A 22282-nucleotide genomic window follows, 5' to 3' on the forward strand; every position below is an offset into this window, starting at 1 on the left:
GGATCATAGGGTGGGGGAGGGGGCGAAAATCCTGGGAGCCTTGAAGAATGTGTGGAAGTCGAGAACATTATCTCGGAAAGCAAAAATGGGTATGTTTGAAGGAATATTGGTTCCAACAATGTTGTATGGTTGCAAGGCGTGGGCTATGGATAGAGTTGTGCGCAGGAGGATGGATGTGCTGGAAATGAGATGTTTGAGGACAATGTGTGATGTGAGGTGGTTTGATTGAGTAAGTAACGTAAGGGTAAGAGAGATGTGTGGAAATAAAAAGAGTGTGGTTGAGAGAGCAGAAGAGGGTGTTTTGAAATGGTTTGGGCACATGGAGAGAATGAGTGAGGAAAGATTGACCAAGAGGATATATGTGTCGGAGGTGGAGGGAACGAGGAGAAGTGGGAGACCAAATTGGAGGTGGAAAGATGGAGTGAAAAAGATTTTGAGTGATCGGGGCCTGAACATGCAGGTGGGTGAAAGGAGGGCAAGGAATAGAGTGAATTGGATCGATGTGGTATACCGGGTTGACGTGCTGTCAGTGGATTGAATCAGGGCATTGAAGCGTCTGGGGTAAACCATGGAAAGCTGTGTAGGTATGTATATTTGCGTGTGTGGACGTATGTATATACGTGTGTATGGGGGTGGGTTGGGCCATTTCTTTTGTCTGTTTCCTTGCGCTACCTTGCAAACGCGGGAGACCGGAAAAAAAAAAATATATGTGTCTGATGACAGAGTGGCAGATATAGGGTGTTTTGGTCGAGGTGGTGTGCAAAGTGAGAGGGTTGGGGAAAATGATTTGGTAAACAGAGAAGAGGTAGTAAAAGCTTTGCGGAAGATGAAAGCCGGCAAGGCAGCAGGTTTGGATGGTATTGCAGTGGAATTTATTAAAAAAGGGGGTGACTGTATTGTTGACTGGTTGGTAAGGTTATTTAATGTATGTATGACTCATGGTGAGGTGCCTGAGGATTGGCGGAATGCGTGCATAGTGCCATTGTACAAAGGCAAAGGGGATAAGAGTGAGTGCTCAAATTACAGAGGTATAAGTTTGTTGAGTATTCCTGGTAAATTATATGGGAGGGTATTGATTGAGAGGGTGAAGGCATGTACAGAGCATCAGATTGGGGAAGAGCAGTGCGGTTTCAGAAGTGGTAGAGGATGTGTGGATCAGGTGTTTGCTTTGAAGAATGTATGTGAGAAATACTTAGAAAAGCAAATGGATTTGTATGTAGCATTTATGGATCTGGAGAAGGCATATGATAGAGTTGATAGAGATGCTCTGTGGAAGGTATTAAGAATATATGGTGTGGGAGGCAAGTTGTTAGAAGCAGTGAAAAGTTTTTATCGAGGATGTAAGGCATGTGTACGTGTAGGAAGAGAGGAAAGTGATTGGTTCTCAGTGAATGTAGGTTTGCGGCAGGGGTGTGTGATGTCTCCATGGTTGTTTAATTTGTTTATGGATGGGGTTGTTAGGGAGGTAAATGCAAGAGTCTGGAAAGAGGGGCAAGTATGAAGTCTGTTGGGGATGAGAGAGCTTGGGAAGTGAGTCAGTTGTTGTTCGCTGATGATACAGCGCTGGTGGCTGATTCATGTGAGAAACTGCAGAAGCTGGTGACTGAGTTTGGTAAAGTGTGTGAAGAAGAAAGTTAAGAGTAAATGTGAATAAGAGCAAGGTTATTAGGTACAGTAGGGTTGAGGGTCAAGTCAATTGGGAGGTGAGTTTGAATGGAGAAAAACTGGAGGAAGTGAAGTGTTTTAGATATCTGGGAGTGGATCTGTCAGCGGATGGAACCATGGAAGCGGAAGTGGATCATAGGGTGGGGGAGGGGGCGAAAATCTTGGGAGCCTTGAAAAATGTGTGGAAGTCGAGAACATTATCTCGGAAAGCAAAAATGGGTATGTTTGAAGGAATAGTGGTTCCAACAATGTTGTATGGTTGCGAGGCGTGGGCTATGGATAGAGTTGTGCGCAGGAGGATGGATGTGCTGGAAATGAGATGTTTGAGGACAATGTGTGGTGTGAGGTGGTTTGATCGAGTAAGTAACGTAAGGGTAAGAGAGATGTGTGGAAATAAAAAGAGCGTGGTTGAGAGAGCAGAAGAGGGTGTTTTGAAATGGTTTGGGCACATGGAGAGAATGAGTGAGGAAAGATTGACCAAGAGGATATATGTGTCGGAGGTGGAGGGAACGAGGAGAAGAGGGAGACCAAATTGGAGGTGGAAAGATGGAGTGAAAAAGATTTTGTGTGATCGGGGCCTGAACATGCAGGAGGGTGAAAGGAGGGCAAGAAATAGAGTGAATTGGAGCGATGTGGTATACAGGGGTTGACGTGCTGTCAGTGGATTGAATCAAGGCATGTGAAGCGTCTGGGGTAAACCATGGAAAGCTGTGTAGGTATGTATATTTGCGTGTGTGGACGTGTGTATGTACGTGTGTATGGGGGTTGGGCCATTTCTTTCGTCTGTTTCCTTGCGCTACCTCGCAAACGCGGGAGACAGCGACAAAGTATAAAAAAAAAAAAAAAAAAAAAATATATATATATATATATATATATATATATATATATATATATATATATATATATATATATATATATATATATATATATATTATATATATATGTGTGTGTGTGTGTGTGTGTAGAGGGTGTAACTTGCTATCTGTTGTCTGAAGCAGGGTATGTGTAGTGGTCATAGGTAACCATGGAAGTGTTTGTAGGGCCTGGATGTGAATTGGGGGCTGTAATTTCAGTTTATTACATGTTACAACTAGAGAGTGAGTGCATGCAAAGGAAGCCATTCTTTATCTGTTCCTGGTTCTACGATGCTGCATGGGAATGGAAAACAGTTGTTAAAAGCTATTCATCTCTGTTAATCATTGCTGAATATTTCCGTTTCAGTTTACTCTCAACTGTATTTAACACTATTTTCAAAATCCCTTATACAGATGGTTTAGATTTTGATAGTATAGTCAGCTTGAATCAAGTAATATATGTATTGATAATGGAAAAATTGTATTTTTTAAAACTATATACTTTTCTTGTTCTCAATTTCATTGCAGGACTGAATCACAAGACTCAATTTAGTCGTGCATCAGAAGCTGCAGATTTAAGTACTTGCTCCTCAGATGAAGACGATGATGACTTCAACTCATTTATGAAGGCATTGCATCACTGTAAGACCCTAGAGAATGGAGATTTGGTTGGTTATTTAGGCAGCTTATCACAAACAGTGGATTTTGGATCTTCTTCATTTCTTTTCCTCCTTGGTGAAGCTGTTAGTGTATTTGAGAACAACCTTGCTAGCCACACCAGCATGTGAATGCTTGTATAGCTGTGCTGGTTTAATATTCAGTCCTAAACTTGTAACTTTAGGTGACAAACTTTGTAAGGCAACTGTTGCTAGAGCTCCAAAAAAAGTCTTTGTAGTGTTGTTGAGTTAAATTGTTATTCAGGTGAACTTGATGGACCAAATGCTGATGTTATCGGTAAGAGCAGCTGGACCCTTTTCAAAATATTATGTTAAGAGGTGGATGTTGTGCAAGCTGTGAATAGACTTGTTGTGGTGTATGATATGACTTCACAATACTGGTATGTGTTGATAATGTTATGAAACTAATAAAAGATTATTTACCCAGTCAAAGTCTGTCTTTATTCTCATAGCATATTAATGTGTACAATTAATTACAGTGTAATTGTTAAGTATGAATGATCAGTGACATCGTTTAATGTAGATATTATATAAAGGCTCAGGCCATGTGTTATGATATTAAAATGATAAAAACAGGTCGCGTTATTCCTTATTTCCTTTTTTACTCATTCTTTCGCGCATGTTCACCATTTCCTGCTTTAGAGAGATATTGCCTAGAACATACAATGAAAAGCCTCATTCACACATGTCCATCTCTAGCTGTCATGTGTAATGCACTGAATCTACAGCCATATGTCCACAGCAAAGCCCATGGACTTATCCATTGCTTCTCCAGGTTGCTTCTTATACCCTGGTACAGTTCATTAAGAGCATTTTGCCCTTATATATTGCTCCAGTTCATTCAACCCCATGCATGTATTTCACCCTTCTGCATGTTCAGACCCAAATTACTAAATTTTTTTTTTTCGCTCCATCCCTCCATCTCCAGTTTGGTCTCCCCCTTCTCAGTTTTATGCCCACTTCGGACTCATGTCAACCTCTTCTCAGCTCATTCTTTTGATATGCCCCAACCACTTATGCATACCCTCTTCAGCCCTCTGAATAGTACTCTTATTATCACACCTCTCTCTTACCTTTTTATTGCTAACTCCATCAAATCACCTCACACCACTCACTGTCCTCAAAACATTTTATTTTCAAAACATACACCATCCTTTGCACATCCTCATTGGTAGTCCATGCCTTGCATCCATACAACATTGTTAGGACTACTATACCTACAAACATTCTTTTTTGCCCTCCATAACAAACTGTCTTTCAATACATTCCTCAGTGTTTTTAAAACCTTCACCTGTTACCCACCTTATGACTCACTTCAGTTTCCATGGTTCCATTCGCTGCCATATCCACTCCCAGATGTCTGATATACATCACTTTCTCTGAATTTTCTCCATTCAAACTCACACCACACCCCAACTAACCTGCCCCTCTGTACTGCTAAACCTAATAACCTTGCTTATGTTCACATTTACTCACAACTTCCTTTCTTCACCATCTTTCACAATTCATACACCAACTTCTGCAGTTTCTCAGTTAAATCTGCTGCCACTGCTGTGTCAACAGCAAACAAGTGACTTGTTTCCCAGGCCACCTCAGCCCCTACAGACTGCTTACTTGCCCCTCTCTCCAAGACCCATGCATGTACCTGCCTCAGTATTCCATCCATAAACAAATTAAACAGCATACCAGCCTTCATTTGGAGACACTTTTTCTCCTATCCACCTCTTTGCATGCATGCCTTACCTTCTTGATAAACACTTATCACTGCTTCAGGCAGCTTTTATCTCATTCCATATATTCATAAGACCTTAGACAAGGCGTCTTTATCAACCCTATCACGTGCTTTCTCCAGATTTATAAATGACATATGTGCATCCTCCTGTTTTCATAGTATTTTTCACATACATTCTTTCATGCAAACTCCTCATCCATACATCCTCTACCCCTCCCAAAACCTCATTGTTCCTTCCCAATCTGATGCTTTGTACTTGTCATCACCGTAACACTCACCGCTCTCCCAGACAAGTTACCATGTAAGCACTCAACTAACTTAAACCTCTGTAGTTTGAACATTTACCTGTGTTCCCTTTACCTTTATACAGTGGCACTAAACATGCATTCTGCCAATCCTCAGGCACCTCACTGTGATCTATGCATTCATTGAAAATCTTAATTAACCAATCAACAACATAGTCACCCCTTTTCTTGAGAAATTCAACTGTGGTATTATCCACTCCAGTTGCCTTGCCACATTTCTTCTTATACAAGGCTTTTGACACCTTTTCTCTCTTCACCAAACCACTTTCCACGACTCTTACTTCACATACCTACAGAACCAAACACCCTATATCTGCCACTCTATCATTTAACAAATTCAGCAATCCTTCAGAATACTCAGTCCATCTCACTTGTTACCAGTTCCTCATTTGCCCCCTTCTCTGATGTTCCCATCTGTTCCCTTGTTTTTCTAACACTGTTAACCTCCCTCCAAGACATTTTTATATTCTCCCTGCAGTTTATGTTTACTTGCCCACCTCAATTTTCATTTACCCTTTTTTTCAACCCTTGTACCTTCCTGTTGACTTTTAGCTGCTTTGTCTTGTACATTTCTCAGTCACCTGCACTCCTTCCTGTAAAGTACCATCCATACACCTCTCTTTTCTCTTTCACCAGAAACTTTATCGTTCCACTAATCACTACCTTTTCTCATGAGCCCACCTTCCACTTGCCACACACTTCTCTCGCATATGCCAGGACTTTTTCCCTAGATATATCCCATTCCTCACCCACTCCCCTTGCTTATTTACTTTCACCTTTTGTTATTCTACTCCCAGTCTCTACTGATATTTCTTCATGTAAGTCTCTTGTCCAAGCTCACTTACTTTTACCACCCCTCTTCTCACTCATATCTCTTCCTCTTTTCTGAAAATGTCAACAAATATTCATCCTTACCTCCACCACGTAATGATCAGACATCCCACCGTCTGCCCCTCTCAACACATTCATGTCCATCTTTTTCTTATATACCTATCAATTTGTATGTGATCTAGTAATGCTACCCTCAGCTATCACATTACTCACTTTTGCATTTTAATCACCCATCACTAATATCGGTTGATGGGAGAATAAGTCTGTAAAGTATACCTGGAAAGGTGTATGCTAGAGTGTTGATTGTTAGAGTGATAGAAGTGACTGAATGCAGAATAAGTATGGAGCAAGGTTTTTTGAAAGGCAGATGTACAGATCAAATTTTTTTGGTGAGAATGATTATCTGTCTGTCTATTTCTCTAATGCCTGTTCCCTCCTGGAACTAATTCAGGCAGGTGGCCATGGCAATAGAGTGAGAATGACTGTGGAAAAGTATCTAGCAAAAGGTAGGAAGCTGTTTATAAGCTATAAGAAAGTGTATGGCAGTATCAAGTGGAATGCTTTTATAGAGGAACAAATGGATGTGCAAGAATGGATGAAGAGTTGAGCAAAAGTTTTAACGTGGGTGTGAGGCAGGGCTGTGTAACTTCACCGTGGCTTTTTAACATAAATGTAGATGGAGTGAAAGAGATAAAAAAAAAAAGCAAAACTAGGGAAAGTGGGTGTAAAGATGGAGTGTGGTGGTAAGATATATTGGCTTGTGAAAAGCTTACTTATGGATGATACTGTGTTGTTTGCTGAGAGTAAAGAGGAATAGCATAAGTGTGTTTTGTGATATGTATAAGCATAGGTAATCAAAGGCAGATGTGAATAAAGTTAAAGTATTGTTTAAATGGAGACAGAATGAAAATTGATTTTGCAAAGTTCTCTAGAGTGAGAGAAGGAAGTGCACTGAACTGAGTTATGAATATGAGGGGAGAAAGACCGGAAGAGGTAACAGAATTTAAGTATTTAGGAGCTGTTATGGGTAAGTTTGGTGATATGGAAGGAGAAGTTAAGTAGAGAATAGTGCAGGGTAGAATAGTCATTGGGTCTCTTAATAGAATAATGAAGGGTAGAGGTGTAAGTAGGGAAGTGAAGAAGGTTTAATGGAAGCATTTTCCTCCTGACCCCGACTTCTGCAGCCAAAACATGGACATGAAATGAGTCACATAGGTCAAGAATCCAGGTTGTGGAAATGAGGCAATTGAGAGGAGCATGTGGTATGACTAGATAGAGTGAAGAAAGAAATGAGGGGTGTGTGTTGTAATATTGTATGGTAGGGAATGAACTGTAGAGTGGGCATGTGGAAGAAATGGAAGATGGAGAGTTTACATGAAGGTTGTATTATAATAAGATTAAAGGGGGTTGGTGTGAGAGGAAGACCACATTTGTCATGGGGAAGAGTAAAATAGGGCTGGAGGGAGAGGAATGAGTGGAATGGTATATGTGAGGGAGGCATGTAAAGACAGACAAGATTAAGCCCTTTTCTTGTGGCCACCTCCTTGATGGGAGTTCTTGAGGGAATGGGCATGAGAGATGTTTATAGATTGATAGGGAAACGGAGGAGGAGGTGAAAGATTGGAGTGCATGCTTTGAGTGATGAGGGCTTGAACATGTTTGAGGATGTGAGGCATGCACTGTATTGAGTGAATTAGTGTGGTGTAGTTAGTGGCCTAAGTCAGGTCTGTGGGGCTTGGCTTTGGATGGGGGCTTTGGTCTAGATTATTTTACATGACAACTAGAGAGTGGATGTGGTTCACATAAGACCATTCTTCATCTGTTCCTGGCACTGCCTCACTCTGCAGGAAATATTGAACAGGTATGAAAATGAAAGTTCTATTAAGTTTGTTTGCTGGAAGTGGCTGTCTACAGTGGGAGGAAGGAAATAATCTGGACAGACAAATCTGCTAGTAGCTGAATGTAAACATGGGACGAAATCAATCATATACTTTTCAGAATGACATTAGAAATAAAGTCAGCTTCAGTTGTTCGGGGAAGTTAGGTGAGATTTTCCCAAGTTTTGTTGATTTTGATGATTGTTCCACCTACTTTTGCAATGACTGGTAGTATTCAAGTTGAGGGTAAAAGTCCAGTTAAACTCCATTTTACCATTAACTTTGGATTTTGGGTGATTTTATTTTGTAGTTGTCGTACAGTATGTAGAGAGTGAAGTAGTGGAGGAGCATGATTTCTGTCATTGTATGTGATGTTAGGCAATAAGGTAAGAAGTATGAATATCAGGGAAAATATGGTTCATTAACATAAAAGTAGGTTGAATACTTATGGAAAATCAGCAGAATTTGTGAAATCCTCACTCATTCTCCCCAAGCAGCTGAGATATATCTGACTTTCAGTCCTTTAATCAAAAATATACTAGATACACCCATGGTTGAACATCATAGACTAACAAAATATGTAGTGTTCGGCAGTAGACCATATTAATGTTGGTATGTATATAGAGTACAGTACTATAAATCTCAGCTGTTAGTTTATATCTATCATAAATGTCAGCTGCTTGGTGATTATTTTTCTGCATGAAGAGAGACAGAGTTTCTGTTTGTGCAACTGCTCATCCTTCTCACAAGCACCCACTCCAAGTTGTCCCCAAAAGCAGACCAAAGTAATACTAGTATATTTCTCAAGTGTCAGCTACTTTCACATTGATTAACCCATTCACTGTTTTCATTGGCAGTTCACAAGTCAGTTTTTGACCCCACACATTAGCACTGGATATACACAATGCTAGACTCGCCTTCTTTTATAACATTTATTGTACCATGCTTTCGGATAACTTTTTTGGATTTTGTGGCAACTGGATGTGCCGCCTAGCCTCAGCCTCATAGTTGGTTTATGAGACACCAAGGCAGGTTGCTGGAGCTCACACCACGAGTAACCTTTGTCTCAGCTATCTGATGTGTGATGAGTTCGCTCTAAGAATGTCTTGTGCTTGTACCCACAGTAGACTTTATCCTTGTATTGCCTTTGAAAATATATTTGGGCAGACAGTTTTTTTTTTATGGACACTAGCTTGAAGGGGAGTGGTTTTGGTGTCCTAGGCAGTTAATGCTTGCAGAGTGCATGTCATTTCTGTCAGTATATTTCTACTTACAGTGGTAAGTAAATAATCTTGTGACTTTCTCTCAAAAATGTCAATAAGTTAATGGAGGTAGATTGTAGTGGCTGGATAGCCAATTGAACCTGATGTTTGGTACATGATGTGTTAGTCTGTCTATACTATGTTCCGCTTCACATCTGCCTGGGTTTTCAGCCATCTTGTATACATAATAGTTTATCCCCTTTTTCCTTGATATTGGCATTTATGAGGTAATAGTGGATCGTTTCTGTTGGTTAAGTCATTGGAACAAGTAATAGTTTTTATTCTGGTATAATGACTCGTGTGCTTCCTACACCTTCCCTTAACCATCCCATCCCCCTTGTGTTGGCTGTTTTGGAGGCTTTTAACACCTTGAGCAAGGTTTTTCAAGTTAAGGGAAGTACACTTTTGCTTTTATGATATGAAAGAATGTACAAGAATAAAAACAACAGAAAAGTGAAATAGGCCTCAATATTCCCATGAAGAAAAAATAACTTTTGGTGGAAGCATTCTTCTGGAACTGCATTTAGTTGCACATTATGGTGTTGACAAGTCTCAGTTATTACCACCTCATTCTTATAGTGTTTTGGTGTATTTGGATTTTGTTATCACTATAAAATAGAATTTTGTCTAATATGAATTATCATTTGGGTCACTAATTTCCGTATCGCTATGGAGCAAATACTTCGCTATGTCTTGTACACAATACAGTCTGCTGTAACATCTTCCCCACTTCATGGTTGAAGGGTAACTGAAGAACTTTTGTTTAATTTGTATCAGGAGATCTTAGGCATTTGTACCACCTCCATACATCAGCTGAAATTTGATTGTTGGTGCGGAAGCACAGCTTGTAGATTTGCATATATCCTCTTTACCTGGCTACTTAGATCTAATTGAGGTTTGATTAAAGGGTTAAGTCATTTGGCTCCTTAGATGACTAATAGTGCTAGAGGTAGGAATTAGAATGTTATCACTATAGCAGTGTCACACATTCTAAACCATGGATCTGTCATCCCAGGTTCAAACGTCTAATGATTCATGCCTCTTCACTTTTCTGTTCCGTTGACCTTGCTTAATGCTTGATAGATGCTAAAAAATTTAGACCCTTGTCAGCTCACTCTTGCTGTGGGCTACTATACTCTCCCTCACCACAACTTTGCTCTCCCACCTGAGCCACCACACCCTCCTCTACCACTACCAGCACTCCCTCCATCCTTAGCTACCACACCCACCCTCACCACCACCACACCACCACCACCATGCCCTTCTACCTAGGCCACCACAACCTCTTTCACCACCACCATGCCCTTCTGCCCAGGCCACCACACCCTCCTTCACCACCACCACAACCTCCTTCCCTCTTTCCCTCCCTCTTCAACACAGAAATGGTAACAATGAGAAGAGGGTGAAGAACGTGAGTGGGCTTGGAAAAGTGGCTGAAGTGGGTAAAGAATTGCAAAAGATGAGAGTAAACATAAGTAGGGGGGAGGGTGAGGAATGGGATGTACATAGGGAAATGGTTTTTACATTTCGGAGAGAAGTGTGTGGCATGCATAATATGGGATACTGGAATGTGTGAAAGGGTATAGTGAGTGGTAGGATGAGGAAGTTGTCAATGAAAAAATTATTAGAGTTGCTTGTGCATTACCTGATGGTAATGAGTGCTAATGAATAGGAGAAGTATAAGAGGAAGCAGGAGGAGGTCGAGAAGGTTCAGTGGCTGAAAAAGGAATGTGAGAGTTGTGGTGAGATAGCATCAGCAAACTTCAGGATGAATAAGAAAATGTTTTAGAAGGAGGGAAATAGTGTGATGTGAACAGTAAAACAAACAGGAAGATCAGTGAAGGGAGCAGATGGGGTAGTAGGGAACAGGCAGGAATGAGGTGAATAAAAGATGGAATGAGTATTTTGCATGCGTTATATGATAAGGTGGCAGATGTGGTATGTGAAGTGAGAGTTGTGGAAAGTGGTTTGATGATGAGAGGAGATGACAACCTTGCATGAGATAGAGTGTGGCAAAGTGGTTGGAGTGAATGGGGTTATAGTTGAATTTCTCAAGAAAGGGGTAAGAGTGTTGTTGATTGGTTAGTTAGAATATCCAGTATATGTGTGCCTGTAGGTGAGGTGCTTGTAAAAAAGCAAGGGTTACAAAAGTGAACACAGCCCTTCCTCGACATATATCCAAGTTCTGTTTTGACTGACTGTTTGGATCTCAAAATGGATGCCTGTAGAATTCGTATACCTGTACAGCACTCTTTTATCCTACTCAATTTTGTATCATGCTTATCTTTTTTTTTACCAGCTTTATTATATGATTCTGTTGTTTCTATTACCTTTTATTTAAGATTCTTTAGTTCATATTTTATCATTTTTGTTTTTTTGATTTATAATCTTTCTCCAGTCGTATGTATGGAGGGTTGTAAGTAGGGGAGAGCTTGTATTTGATTTTTCTTTTGTTAGCTGAGACAGTGTGGCTAACTGAGGCCCTAATGATGGTCATCTCATTCATGTGGTCTCTCTCCCCTCTCTCTCACTCTCTCTCCTCTCTCTGATTATTATTTATTATTATACTTGAATTGCCATATCCCGCATTAATGAGTTAGTGCCGGGATACAGATGAAAAGACGCATCTTCTCACATTCATGCACATATATATATACAGGCCTGGCAGACAAAATTGGCATGATAGGGTGTGTGCCAATATTTTTCACCCATGTGCATTGTACCCTCAAGACATGACTCTGAAATGGCGAAAAATACTGGGGCAGCTCTTTGACGTTGGTGGGGAGTTGGGGACCCCCGGCGTAGCAACAGGTGGCGGTCAGTCTGTCTGGACCATAATTTACTGGGTTAATGTTTTTTCTGTTGTCCCCCTAACATCTGCTTATTTTACCCTACCATGTGTGCTTTGTGATGGGTTTGTGCTGCAATGCCTGGCCCTAAGGACTTGTCCAAAGAGGATACTGCTGCTATTGTACCTTTGTACAAGGCAGGGAAATGTAATAAAGAAATAGCAGAGACTACAGGGCTGGCACTACGAATTGTGCTAAAACAGATGAAGCACTTCATTGACAGTGGTGTTATTGACATTCCTACTCAGAAGAGGTGACGTGGATGACCTTGTATCTATTCACAACACACTCTGAAGATTATCCAACATAATGCAGAGAAGAATCCACGTATTTCAGCGCAACGATAAAGGAAGACAATCCTAGGCTACATATTATTCGTAGCTGGCTTCATGATGACTTGAAATTCAAAGCTGTGTATGCCTTGCAAGAAACCACTTCTGACAAACTCCCAGTGGAAGAATAGACCTGTATCTGCCAAGAAATATTTGCAGTTGGATGATGAAAAGTGGGAGAAAGCGTTGTGGTCTGGTGAGGCTACATTTAATGTTACTGGCAGCCGTAGAGGCAAAGTGTGCCGGAGGCCAGTTAGTGACCTGTTTGACCCTAAGTACAATCAGGCACCTGTAAAACTTCCAGACTCACTAATGGTTTGGGGGGCTTTTGGCTATAATGGTGTTGGAAATCTTGTATTATCACCTCAAAATGTGACTATAGATCAGAATCAATATCTGGAGCTGTTGTGTGATGAATTACCTGTTTTGAGAAGAGTGGTTGTGATATTTTTATGGAAGATGGTGCTCCATGCCACACTGCTAAATCACTGTGACTGGTTTGCATTTTGTGGTGTGGTATACATTTAGGATTGGCTAGGTAACTCACCTGACTTTAACCCTATTAAAGACTTTTGATCATGTATAAAGTCAGTTGTGTGGATGGAATACATCCAGCATTCCTAAGCTCCAGGCCACCATCTAGGATATGTTGGACAACCTTGACCATGGATACCTTCAGTAGCTTGGAGCATTTGTTACCAAGTTCCTGTTTTATCTTGTTTATTGATATTTTTATATGTTGTGTTGCAGTGTAAGTAGGGCATGCCAGTTTTTTGCCGGGACTGTATATAAATACAGAGTATAAATATGTACATGTGTATGTATATGTATATATGTAGTATACATATACACCTGTATGCATATACGTATATACACATGCACATATTCATACTTGCTTGCCTTCATTCATTCCTGACATCACCTCACCTCACAGGAAACAGCACCACCATCCCCTGTGTCACTGAGGTAGCGCCAGGAAACAGACATAGAAAGGCCACATTCGCTTACATCCGTACATGAGCTTTCATGCATAATGCACTGAAATCACAGCTCCCTATACACCTCTCCTTGGTTTATCCTGAGCATTTCACATGCCTTGGTTCCGTCCATTGATGGCATGTTGACCCCAGTATACCACATTGTTCCAATTCACATTATTCTGTGCATGCCTTTCACCTTCCTGTGTGTTCATTCCCCAATCACTAAAAATATTTTTCCCTCCATCCTTCCATTTCCTGTTTGATCTCCTGCTTCTTTTTGTTCCCTCCAGTTGTAGCACATATATCCTCTTTGTCAATCTTTTCTCACTCATTCTGTTCATATGTCCAAACCATTTCAACACACCGTCATCTGCTGTCTAAACCACACTTGTTATTTCCACATATCTCTCTTAACCTTTCGTTACTTATTAGATCAAACCACCTCACACCACATCTTGTCCTCAAACAATTCATTTCCAACATATCCACCCCTTATGCACAACCCTATCTATAGCCCATGCCTTGCACCATTTAGTATTGGAACTATTATTCCTTCAAACATAACCACTGTTGCTCTTTGAGATAGTATTCCTTCTTTCCACACATTCTTCATTGTTGCCAGAACCTTCACCTCTTCCCCAACCCTATGACTTACTTCCAGTTCCATGTTTCTGTTTGCTGTCAAATCCACTCCCAGATGTCTAAAACACCTCCAGTTTTTCTCATTGGAAACTTACCTCCCAATAACTTGTCCCTCAACCTTGCTGAACCTAATAACCTTGCTCTTATTCACATTTACTCTCAACTTTCTCCTTTCACACACTCTTCTAAACTTAGTCACCACCTAATGCAGTTTCTCACTTGAATCAGCCACCATTGCTGTATCATTGTTGAACAACAACTGACTCACTTCCAAGGCCTTCTCATCTCCAACATGCTTCAGGTGTTTGCCTTTAAGTACCATATTGGGAATGAATGTAGCGATGATATGCTTGGGTTCTTATGAGGATATGGTTTATCATTTTCTGTCTCCCAGTTTATATCCTGTAGCGATGATATGCTTGGGTTCTTATGAGAATATGGTTTATCATTTTCTGTCTCCCAGTTTATATCCTGTATTATATGACAGACATCTCTTGTAGGTACACAGAGAGGAGCTCCAAGAAGAGAGCCGAGAGGAAAAATCAAGGCATCTTATTTTCTTTCACTTCTTTATTTACTGATGATTAGTGACTTCGCTTGGAATTTCATGGAATCAAAATAACAGTATACAGTTATTGTCAACCGTGGTACATTTTCTTTTGGAAAACTAAATTGATTACCTGTCACTATTCATGAAGAGATAAGTAACCTTTGGGAGCCTCATTCTTTGGTCTAAGGAGAAGCCTTAGTAGGTTTCCTTTATTTTTGATTTGTTGTTTACCTTTCATGGCTTCATATCAACATCTTGGCAACCTTTTAGGTCAGCTTCCTTTGTAAACTAAGACCAAAGAATGTAGTATTACTAAGTTTGGGGGAAGCATTTTTGTTCCTAATCCCAATGTGAAGTCTAGTATGGCAAGTGCACCTCCAAGTGCTTCTTATAGGCTGCTTTCTTGGTTTGCCTTAATTAGTCAGAGCAAATCTTGAGATATTGTATCCTGTAACACAAACTGTAGGTTAAAGTTCCCTTTTTGAGTTAACTTTTTGTCTTTCATTCTACCCCTGTCAGGGTAAGGGCTAGTCTTGCCCTCCTTACATGTGTATGGTCTTTTTCCTGTGGTTGCAGCTTTGTTCATGGAAGGAGGCCCTTTCATATCTTCCACCGCATCAGTCAGTTTGACCATAAGTATAGCAGTTTGCTTTTGTGGGAGGCCAGGGTTTAGAAAAAAATCTCCAACATAGTCAGTTGCTCATACCTGTGAACTGCTGAACTACTTAAATGTGCATCTTTTTTCTTTTAGTGTTGTTCAATTAACTATTTATGCTTTAGAATACAATATTCAATATAATATTACAATCAGGTATGGGTATTCACTCTAATTTTATGCGAATTATAATTTCTTCATATTTTCCAACATGAACAATTCAGTTTATGAACATGGTCTAGGAAGGTAGTCAGTTTGTAAGTCTAGAACCCCTTTATTGATTTTGTTGCTACCTGATTATTGTTGCTAATGGAACAAAAATGTTATTTGGGACCACGGAGTAACTGGTCCTGTCTTCTTACAGTGGGGACAAGGACTGTGATTGTGAGGACGAGAAGGTTACTCTCGCCCAGCGATTGGCCATTGACGATAGTGGTGTGAGGGACACTGGTTCACCTATTCTTACTCCTGGTTTTGCTCTTCGACCTGAATCTGAACACACAGGTAAACTTTGTACCCCTTGTAATGTTTCTTGTAGAAAATTGTATTGACACTATTCTAAACATTCACTTAGTGTATTCTTGGAGTTCTTTAAGCTGGCTCAGACTATGTAATAACAGTCAGAATTATTACATTGCTAGATAGTTGCCATAGAGGGAATTGATATTCAGTATGCATTATCTGAAGATCATTTGACCAAACACCATATCACCTTTTACTTTGTAATTTGCAGTATTATGCTAAATTGCTTGAGGCTTCTTGGATAAGTGTTATGCAACAATTAAATTGATCCTGTGTATTTTGTGTTATGTAAATGCATTGGGATTTGCCCTGAATGAAGACTTTCTCAATAGAATTTATTGCAATATGCTTTGCTGAAATATACAGCTTGGGAAATAACTAAACCACATTACTTTTGCTAACCATTATTGTTATGTTGAGATGCAATTCAATAACAGGAATTTTTGAATTCATCTTCTTTTAACAAGAATTTTTGAACTTAGCCATGAATATATCCAAAGAAAAAAGAAAATGATGAAGAATTGAAAGCATGGTCCATATGCATTACTTATCTTTTGGTTGCTCTTCATATGGTAGCCAGTACTTCCAACAGATTCTAGTCACCTGGCTTACCAAACAAAGAAATCAGTGTATCATCTTGAACTAGACATATGGGCCAAATTTTCGTGGCACATATAAAGAAATAGGAACACTTTTTGAGATTTCGCAGGGAGTGACACATATAGGAGATTTATTCATGTTATGAAGAAGGTATACTTGTGGCCTTTGGAATACTCAATATTATTTGACTGCAGTCTTTACTTTTAGAAAATTTTTTGTTTTAAAGAATGCTCAGGTCAACACAGTTTGAAATTTTCCTGTATTATTCAGTTTAATGAGGTATATAGCAACCTCTGATACTACGTTATGCATACTCTGCATGCCATAGTTAGAAGTGATATCCACATGTAAGCAAGTACCCACTGATTTGAGCCTGTACTGGTATTGGATTTGATCGATATCTGCAGTGGAGATCACCTTTATGTGATACAGATGTACTTTTTTTTTTTATAAATTTCCCATGCTGATTTGAATGAGGATGGTTCTCTTTTCTTTCATTAGTTTTCATTTGTCACTAGCTACTAATCTTCAGCCTGAAGTACCTCATTAGACATGTTAAAGAGTGGACACACCTATTTTACTAAAAACATGAACTAAATGTTTGGGAAATTTTCCAGTATAAAAATATAAGAGAATGAGTGAGGAAAGATTGACCAAGAGGATATATGTGTCGGAGGTGGAAGGAACGAGGAGAAGTGGGAGACCAAATTGGAGGTGGAAAGATGGAGTGAAAAAGATTTTGAGTGATCAGGGCCTGAACATGCAGGAGGGTGAAAGGCGGGCAAGGAATAGAGTGAATTGGATCGATGTGGTAAACCGGGGTCGACGTGCTGTCAATGGATTGAATCAGGGCATGTGAAGTGTCTGGGGTAAACCATGGAAAGTTGTGTGGGGCCTGGATGTGGAAAGGGAGCTGTGGTTTCGGGCATTATTGCATGACAGCTAGAGACTGAGTGTGAACGAATGGGGCCTTTGTTGTCTTTTCCTAGCGCTACCTCGCACACATGATGTTATTCCATGTGTGGCGAGGTGGCGATGGGAATGAATAAAGGCAGACAGTGTGAATTGTGTGCATGTGTATATATGTATGTGTCTGTGTGTGTATATGTATGTGTACATTGAGATGTATGGGTATGTATATTTGCGTGTGTGGACATGTATGTATATACATGTGTATGGGGGTGGGTTGGGCCATTTCTTTCGTCCGTTTCCTTGCGCTACCTCGCAAACACGGGAGACAGCAACAAAGCCAAAAAAAAAAAATATAAGTATTGAGTTTGATAGGTTGCATGAAAGATGACCAGATATTAAAAAAACATGACTCTTTAGTGTCAGGAAGACTGATATTGGAACATATTACAAAAGTTCAGTCAAATATATGTCGGCATGCACAGTGATGTTTTCCTTCTCGACCTTTGAAATTTAAGTTTTATGTGCTGTGATATATAATAAGGATTCCACTTCATTCACATATTACTTTCATGTATTATGTATTATTACAACCTGTGCCAAAAGTTAAGGTGTGAGAGGGCTGTTGACTCTCATTATTGCATGGATTATTTCATGTGTCATAACCATCAGTTTGTGTTTAGCATCCATAAGGCTCATGTCTGTTTTGTTTATTTCCATGTGTTGGGTATTTCTATTTCTCTATTTTGTCCTCAGTTACCTAGCTCTTGTCCTATTCCATTTTGCCCGAAGAATTTACAGCAAAGGATGACATTGCAGCAGTGATAGCTTTCTACAAAGCAGAGTATAAGTTGAAATATATTGCTGAGGAAACAGGTGTCTGCCTGTGAAGTGTTCAATGTTTGGTGAGGCAGTTTATGGGATTAGGGAAGTCTGTTTTGCCTGCTCCTCTTTCCAAGTCTGGAAGGCCAAGATTGATGTGTCTTATGACCCTCAAAGTGACTGCATAACAAGTTTAGGCTTGCTTATGCCTGACAGCAAATGAATTTAGGCAGAAGAGCCCTAATTTGCTCATGTGTCTCTATTGTTCAGAAGTTACTTAATGAGATGGGATTTCATATTTTTCATATGCTACAAAAACTTCAATTGACAGCCACACGAAAGGATAAATGAGTGAACTTTTGGAGGAAAAATAATGCTTGGGATCAGGAAACTTGGAGAATCATGTTATGGAGTGATGAGTCAACATTTTTTGGGACTGGAAACACCAGATGGAGGGTGTTCAGGCCAGGAGACACCAGAGGGTGGGCATACAGGCCACTGTGACTGGAAACACCAGATGGAAGATGTACAGGCCAGGAGACAACAGAGGGAGGGCATACAGGCCACCCCACCCTACATATGCCACAGCACATAGAAAAGACAATAAAACACCCTACTTTTCTAATAGTTTGTGACTGTTTCAGCTACTGTGGTGTTATTAGTTTGGTAAATTTACCCAAGAATGTGAAAGGAACCAGGTAGTGTACTAAATCTGATTATTGACTGTTAACCTGATTCATTTAAGAGTGCAGAGGCAAAAAAAATTTATGCATGATGGAACTCCCTGCCACACTGCTAGTTCCATTGCACCGTGGCTGAATGATGGTGAGGTGAAATATTTTATGGACTGGCCAGGAAACAACCCTGCCCAAAACCCAATTTAAAACTTGTTGCCCATTGTTATGTGTTATGGATATATCTTTTGTATCAAAGATTAAGGCAGCAGTTGAGCAGTTATGAGTTACTTTTTCCCCAGACCTACTCAAGAATCCTGCTTACAGCATTCCCAGCAGGCTACAGGACTGTGTTAAGAGGAGGGGGAATACAACAAAGTATTGATTATGTTTGAAAGGGTGGAGTTTGTTTTGTAAGCTTTTTTTTACCATAAAGAATTTCTTTTTTTTCAGCAAATGACCTAACTTTTGGCACAGACTGTAGTCATCATTTTATTGATCTATCACTGAGGATATGGAGAAAGATTATGTCTGATGTATTCCCTGGATGTTCTCAAAGGCAACTGTAAGAGGGAGGAGCAGGAGCTGAAAACCCTCCATTTCGTGGATAAATTTACAAAAGTTGAAGCAGGAGGAGCTAAGTGAGGAGTTCTCATCCTCCTTGAATGTGTGTGGATGTAACCAAGATGAGAAGAAGGGAGAGATAGGAAGGATATTTAAGGAGAGGGATCTAGATGTGTTGGCTGTGAGTGCAACAGAACTCTAGGCAAAAGGGGAAGAATGTTTGGGAAATGTCTAAGGGTAAAGTCAGATGTTACTGTTAAGATGAGAACAGAGGAAGGAGTAGCACTTCTGCTGAAGTAGGGGTTATGGAAGTATGTGAAAGAAATTTAAGGAATTGAGCCTTTGTTTTGGGTTAAAATGAAAGTGGATTACAAGAGGTGTGTAGTTATTAGTCTTTATGCATATGGATGTGAGAGGAGGGAGGAAGAAAGGGGAGTGATTAAGGGGAAGCTGAGTGAGTATCAGCAATTATGTTGTGAGGAATTGGGAATCAATGATGATTAATTTGAATGTGAGAGTGTGAAATGAGGTGATTGAGTATGTAATTAGAGTTACTGGGTATAACTAATGTGAATGAAAATGATGAATAGCTTGCAGAGTTGTTTGCTAAAAAAGTGCTAGTACTTGGAAATGCCTGGTTTTGAAAGAGGGCTGAACATATGTGGTTGTGTAGGAGAGATGGTAAGTGAGCATTGTTGGATTATTTACTTGATGATTGGCTTGCAAAAGAGACTCTTGGATGTGAATGTGCTGTGAGGCAGCAGATGGGTTATCAGATCATTACATGGTTAAGGTTAGGTTAGGTGAAGGACTGAAGAAGGCATATGATAGAGTTGATGGAGATGCTCTGTGGAAGGTATTAAGAATATACGGTGTGGGAGGCAAGTTGTTAGAGGCAGTGAAAAGTTTTTATCGAGGATGTAAGGCATGTGTACGTGTAGGAAGAGAGGAAAGTGATTGGTTCTCAGTGAATGTAGGTTTGCGGCAGGGGTGTGTGATGTCTCCATGGTTGTTTAATTTGTTTATGGATGGGGTGGTTAGGGAGGTGAATGCAAGAGTTTTGGAAAGGGGCAAGAATGCAGTTTGTTGTGGATGAGAGAGCTTGGGAAGTGAGTCAGTTGTTGTTCATTGATGATACAGCGCTGGTGGCTGATTCGTGTGAGAAACTGCAGAAGCTGGTGACTGAGTTTGGTAAAGTGTGTGAAAGAAGAAAGCTGAGAGTAAATGTGAATAAGAGCAAGGTTATTAGGTACAGTAGGGTAGAGGGACAAGTCAACTGGGAGGTAAATTTGAATGGAGACAAACTTGAGGAAGTGAAGTGTTTTAGATATCTGGGAGTGGATTTGGCAGCGAATGGAACCATGGAAGTGGAAGTGAATCATAGGGTGGGGGAGGGGGCGAAAGTTCTGAGAGCATTGAAGAATGTGTGGAAGTGGAGAACATTATCTTGGAAAGCAAAAATGGGTATGTTTGAAGGAATAGTGGTTCCATCAATGTTATATGGTTGCGAGGCGTGGGCTATGGATAGAGTTGTGCAGAGGAGGGTGGATGTGCTGGAAATGAGATATTTGAGGACAGTATGTGGTGTGAGGTGGTTTGATCGAGTAAGTAATAATAGGGTAAGAGAGATGTGTGGTAATAAAAAGAGTGTGGTTGAGAGAGCAGAGGAGGGTGTTTTGAAGTGGTTTGGTCAATAAAAAGAGTGTGGTTGAGAGAGCAGAAGAGGGTGTTTTGAAGTGGTTTGGTCACATGGAGAGAATGTGTGTGTGTGTGTATGAGTGGGTGGGCCATTCTTCATCTATTTCCTGGCGCTACCTCGCTGATGCAGGAAACAGTGATTATGTATGATAAATAAATAGATATATATTTGCTTGCCTTTATCCATTCCTTCCACCACCCCGCCCCACAGGAAACAGCGTCACTATCCCCAGCATCAGTGAGGAAGCATATGATGAAAAGCCACGTTCACTCACATCCATTTTCTTGCTGTTGTGTAATGCATGGAAACCATAGCTCCCTCTCCGCATTGAGACCCCACCAACCTTTCCATGGTTTACTCTAGATGCTTCACATACCCTGGTTGGTCCATTGACAGCATGTCAACCCCACTGTACCACATCGTTCCAATTTAGTCTATTCCATGTACATCTTTCACCCTCCTGCATGTTCAGGCCCCAATCACATAAAATCTTTTTCACTCCATCCTTTCACCTCCAATTTGGTCTCCCACTCCTTGTTTCCTCCACTTCTGACACATATATCCTTTTTTTATCAACCTTTCCTCACTCGTTCTCTCCATGTGTCCAAACTATTTCAGCAAACCCTCTTCCTCTCTCTCAACAACACTTTATGTTACCACACATCTCTCTTACCCTTTCAAAACCTACTTGACCTAACCACCGCACACCATACATTGTCATCAAACATTTCATTTCCAACACATCCACCCTCCTCCACACAATCCATACCTCATGAAATATATTGTTGGGGCTACTATTCCTTCATACCCGTTTTGTCCTCCCTGATAATGTTCTGTCATTCCACTTATTCTTCAATGCTCCCAGAACTTTTACTTCACTCCAGTTCCTCTAATTTCTCTTCCTTCAGACTTATTATCCAACTTGTCCCTTGACCCTGCTGACCCTTTTGACTTTGTGGATTTTCATCTCCCTACAGTAAAACTAGAGCGATGATGCTAAGCTTTCCTCAGCCTATTAATTAGTGTTTGTACTTGTGCCTTTTGACTTTGTGGATTTTCATCTCCCTACAGTAAAACTAGAGCGATGATGCTAAGCTTTCCTCAGCCTATTAATTAGTGTTTGTACTTGTGCCTTTTGACTTTGTGGATTTTCATCTCCCTACAGTAAAACTAGAGCGATGATGCTAAGCTTTCCTCAGCCTATTAATTAGTGTTTGTACTTGTGCCTTTTGACTTTGTGGATTTTCATCTCCCTACAGTAAAACTAGAGCGATGATGCTA

General features: G+C 40.3%; 1 protein-coding gene across 1 annotated transcript in view; it reads left to right on the plus strand.

Moving 5' to 3' along the window:
* Usf (upstream transcription factor usf) overlaps positions 1-22282 on the plus strand; it is a 148243-nt gene that overhangs the window by 59097 nt on the left and 66864 nt on the right. The window contains exon 2 of the mRNA XM_071664990.1: positions 15576-15715. Coding sequence (XP_071521091.1) covers positions 15576-15715 — 140 coding nt within the window. The remainder of the gene's footprint in view (positions 1-15575; positions 15716-22282) is intronic.

This window comes from Panulirus ornatus, chromosome 9 (assembly GCF_036320965.1).
Source record: "Panulirus ornatus isolate Po-2019 chromosome 9, ASM3632096v1, whole genome shotgun sequence".
NCBI classification, from domain to species: Eukaryota; Metazoa; Arthropoda; class Malacostraca; order Decapoda; family Palinuridae; genus Panulirus; species Panulirus ornatus.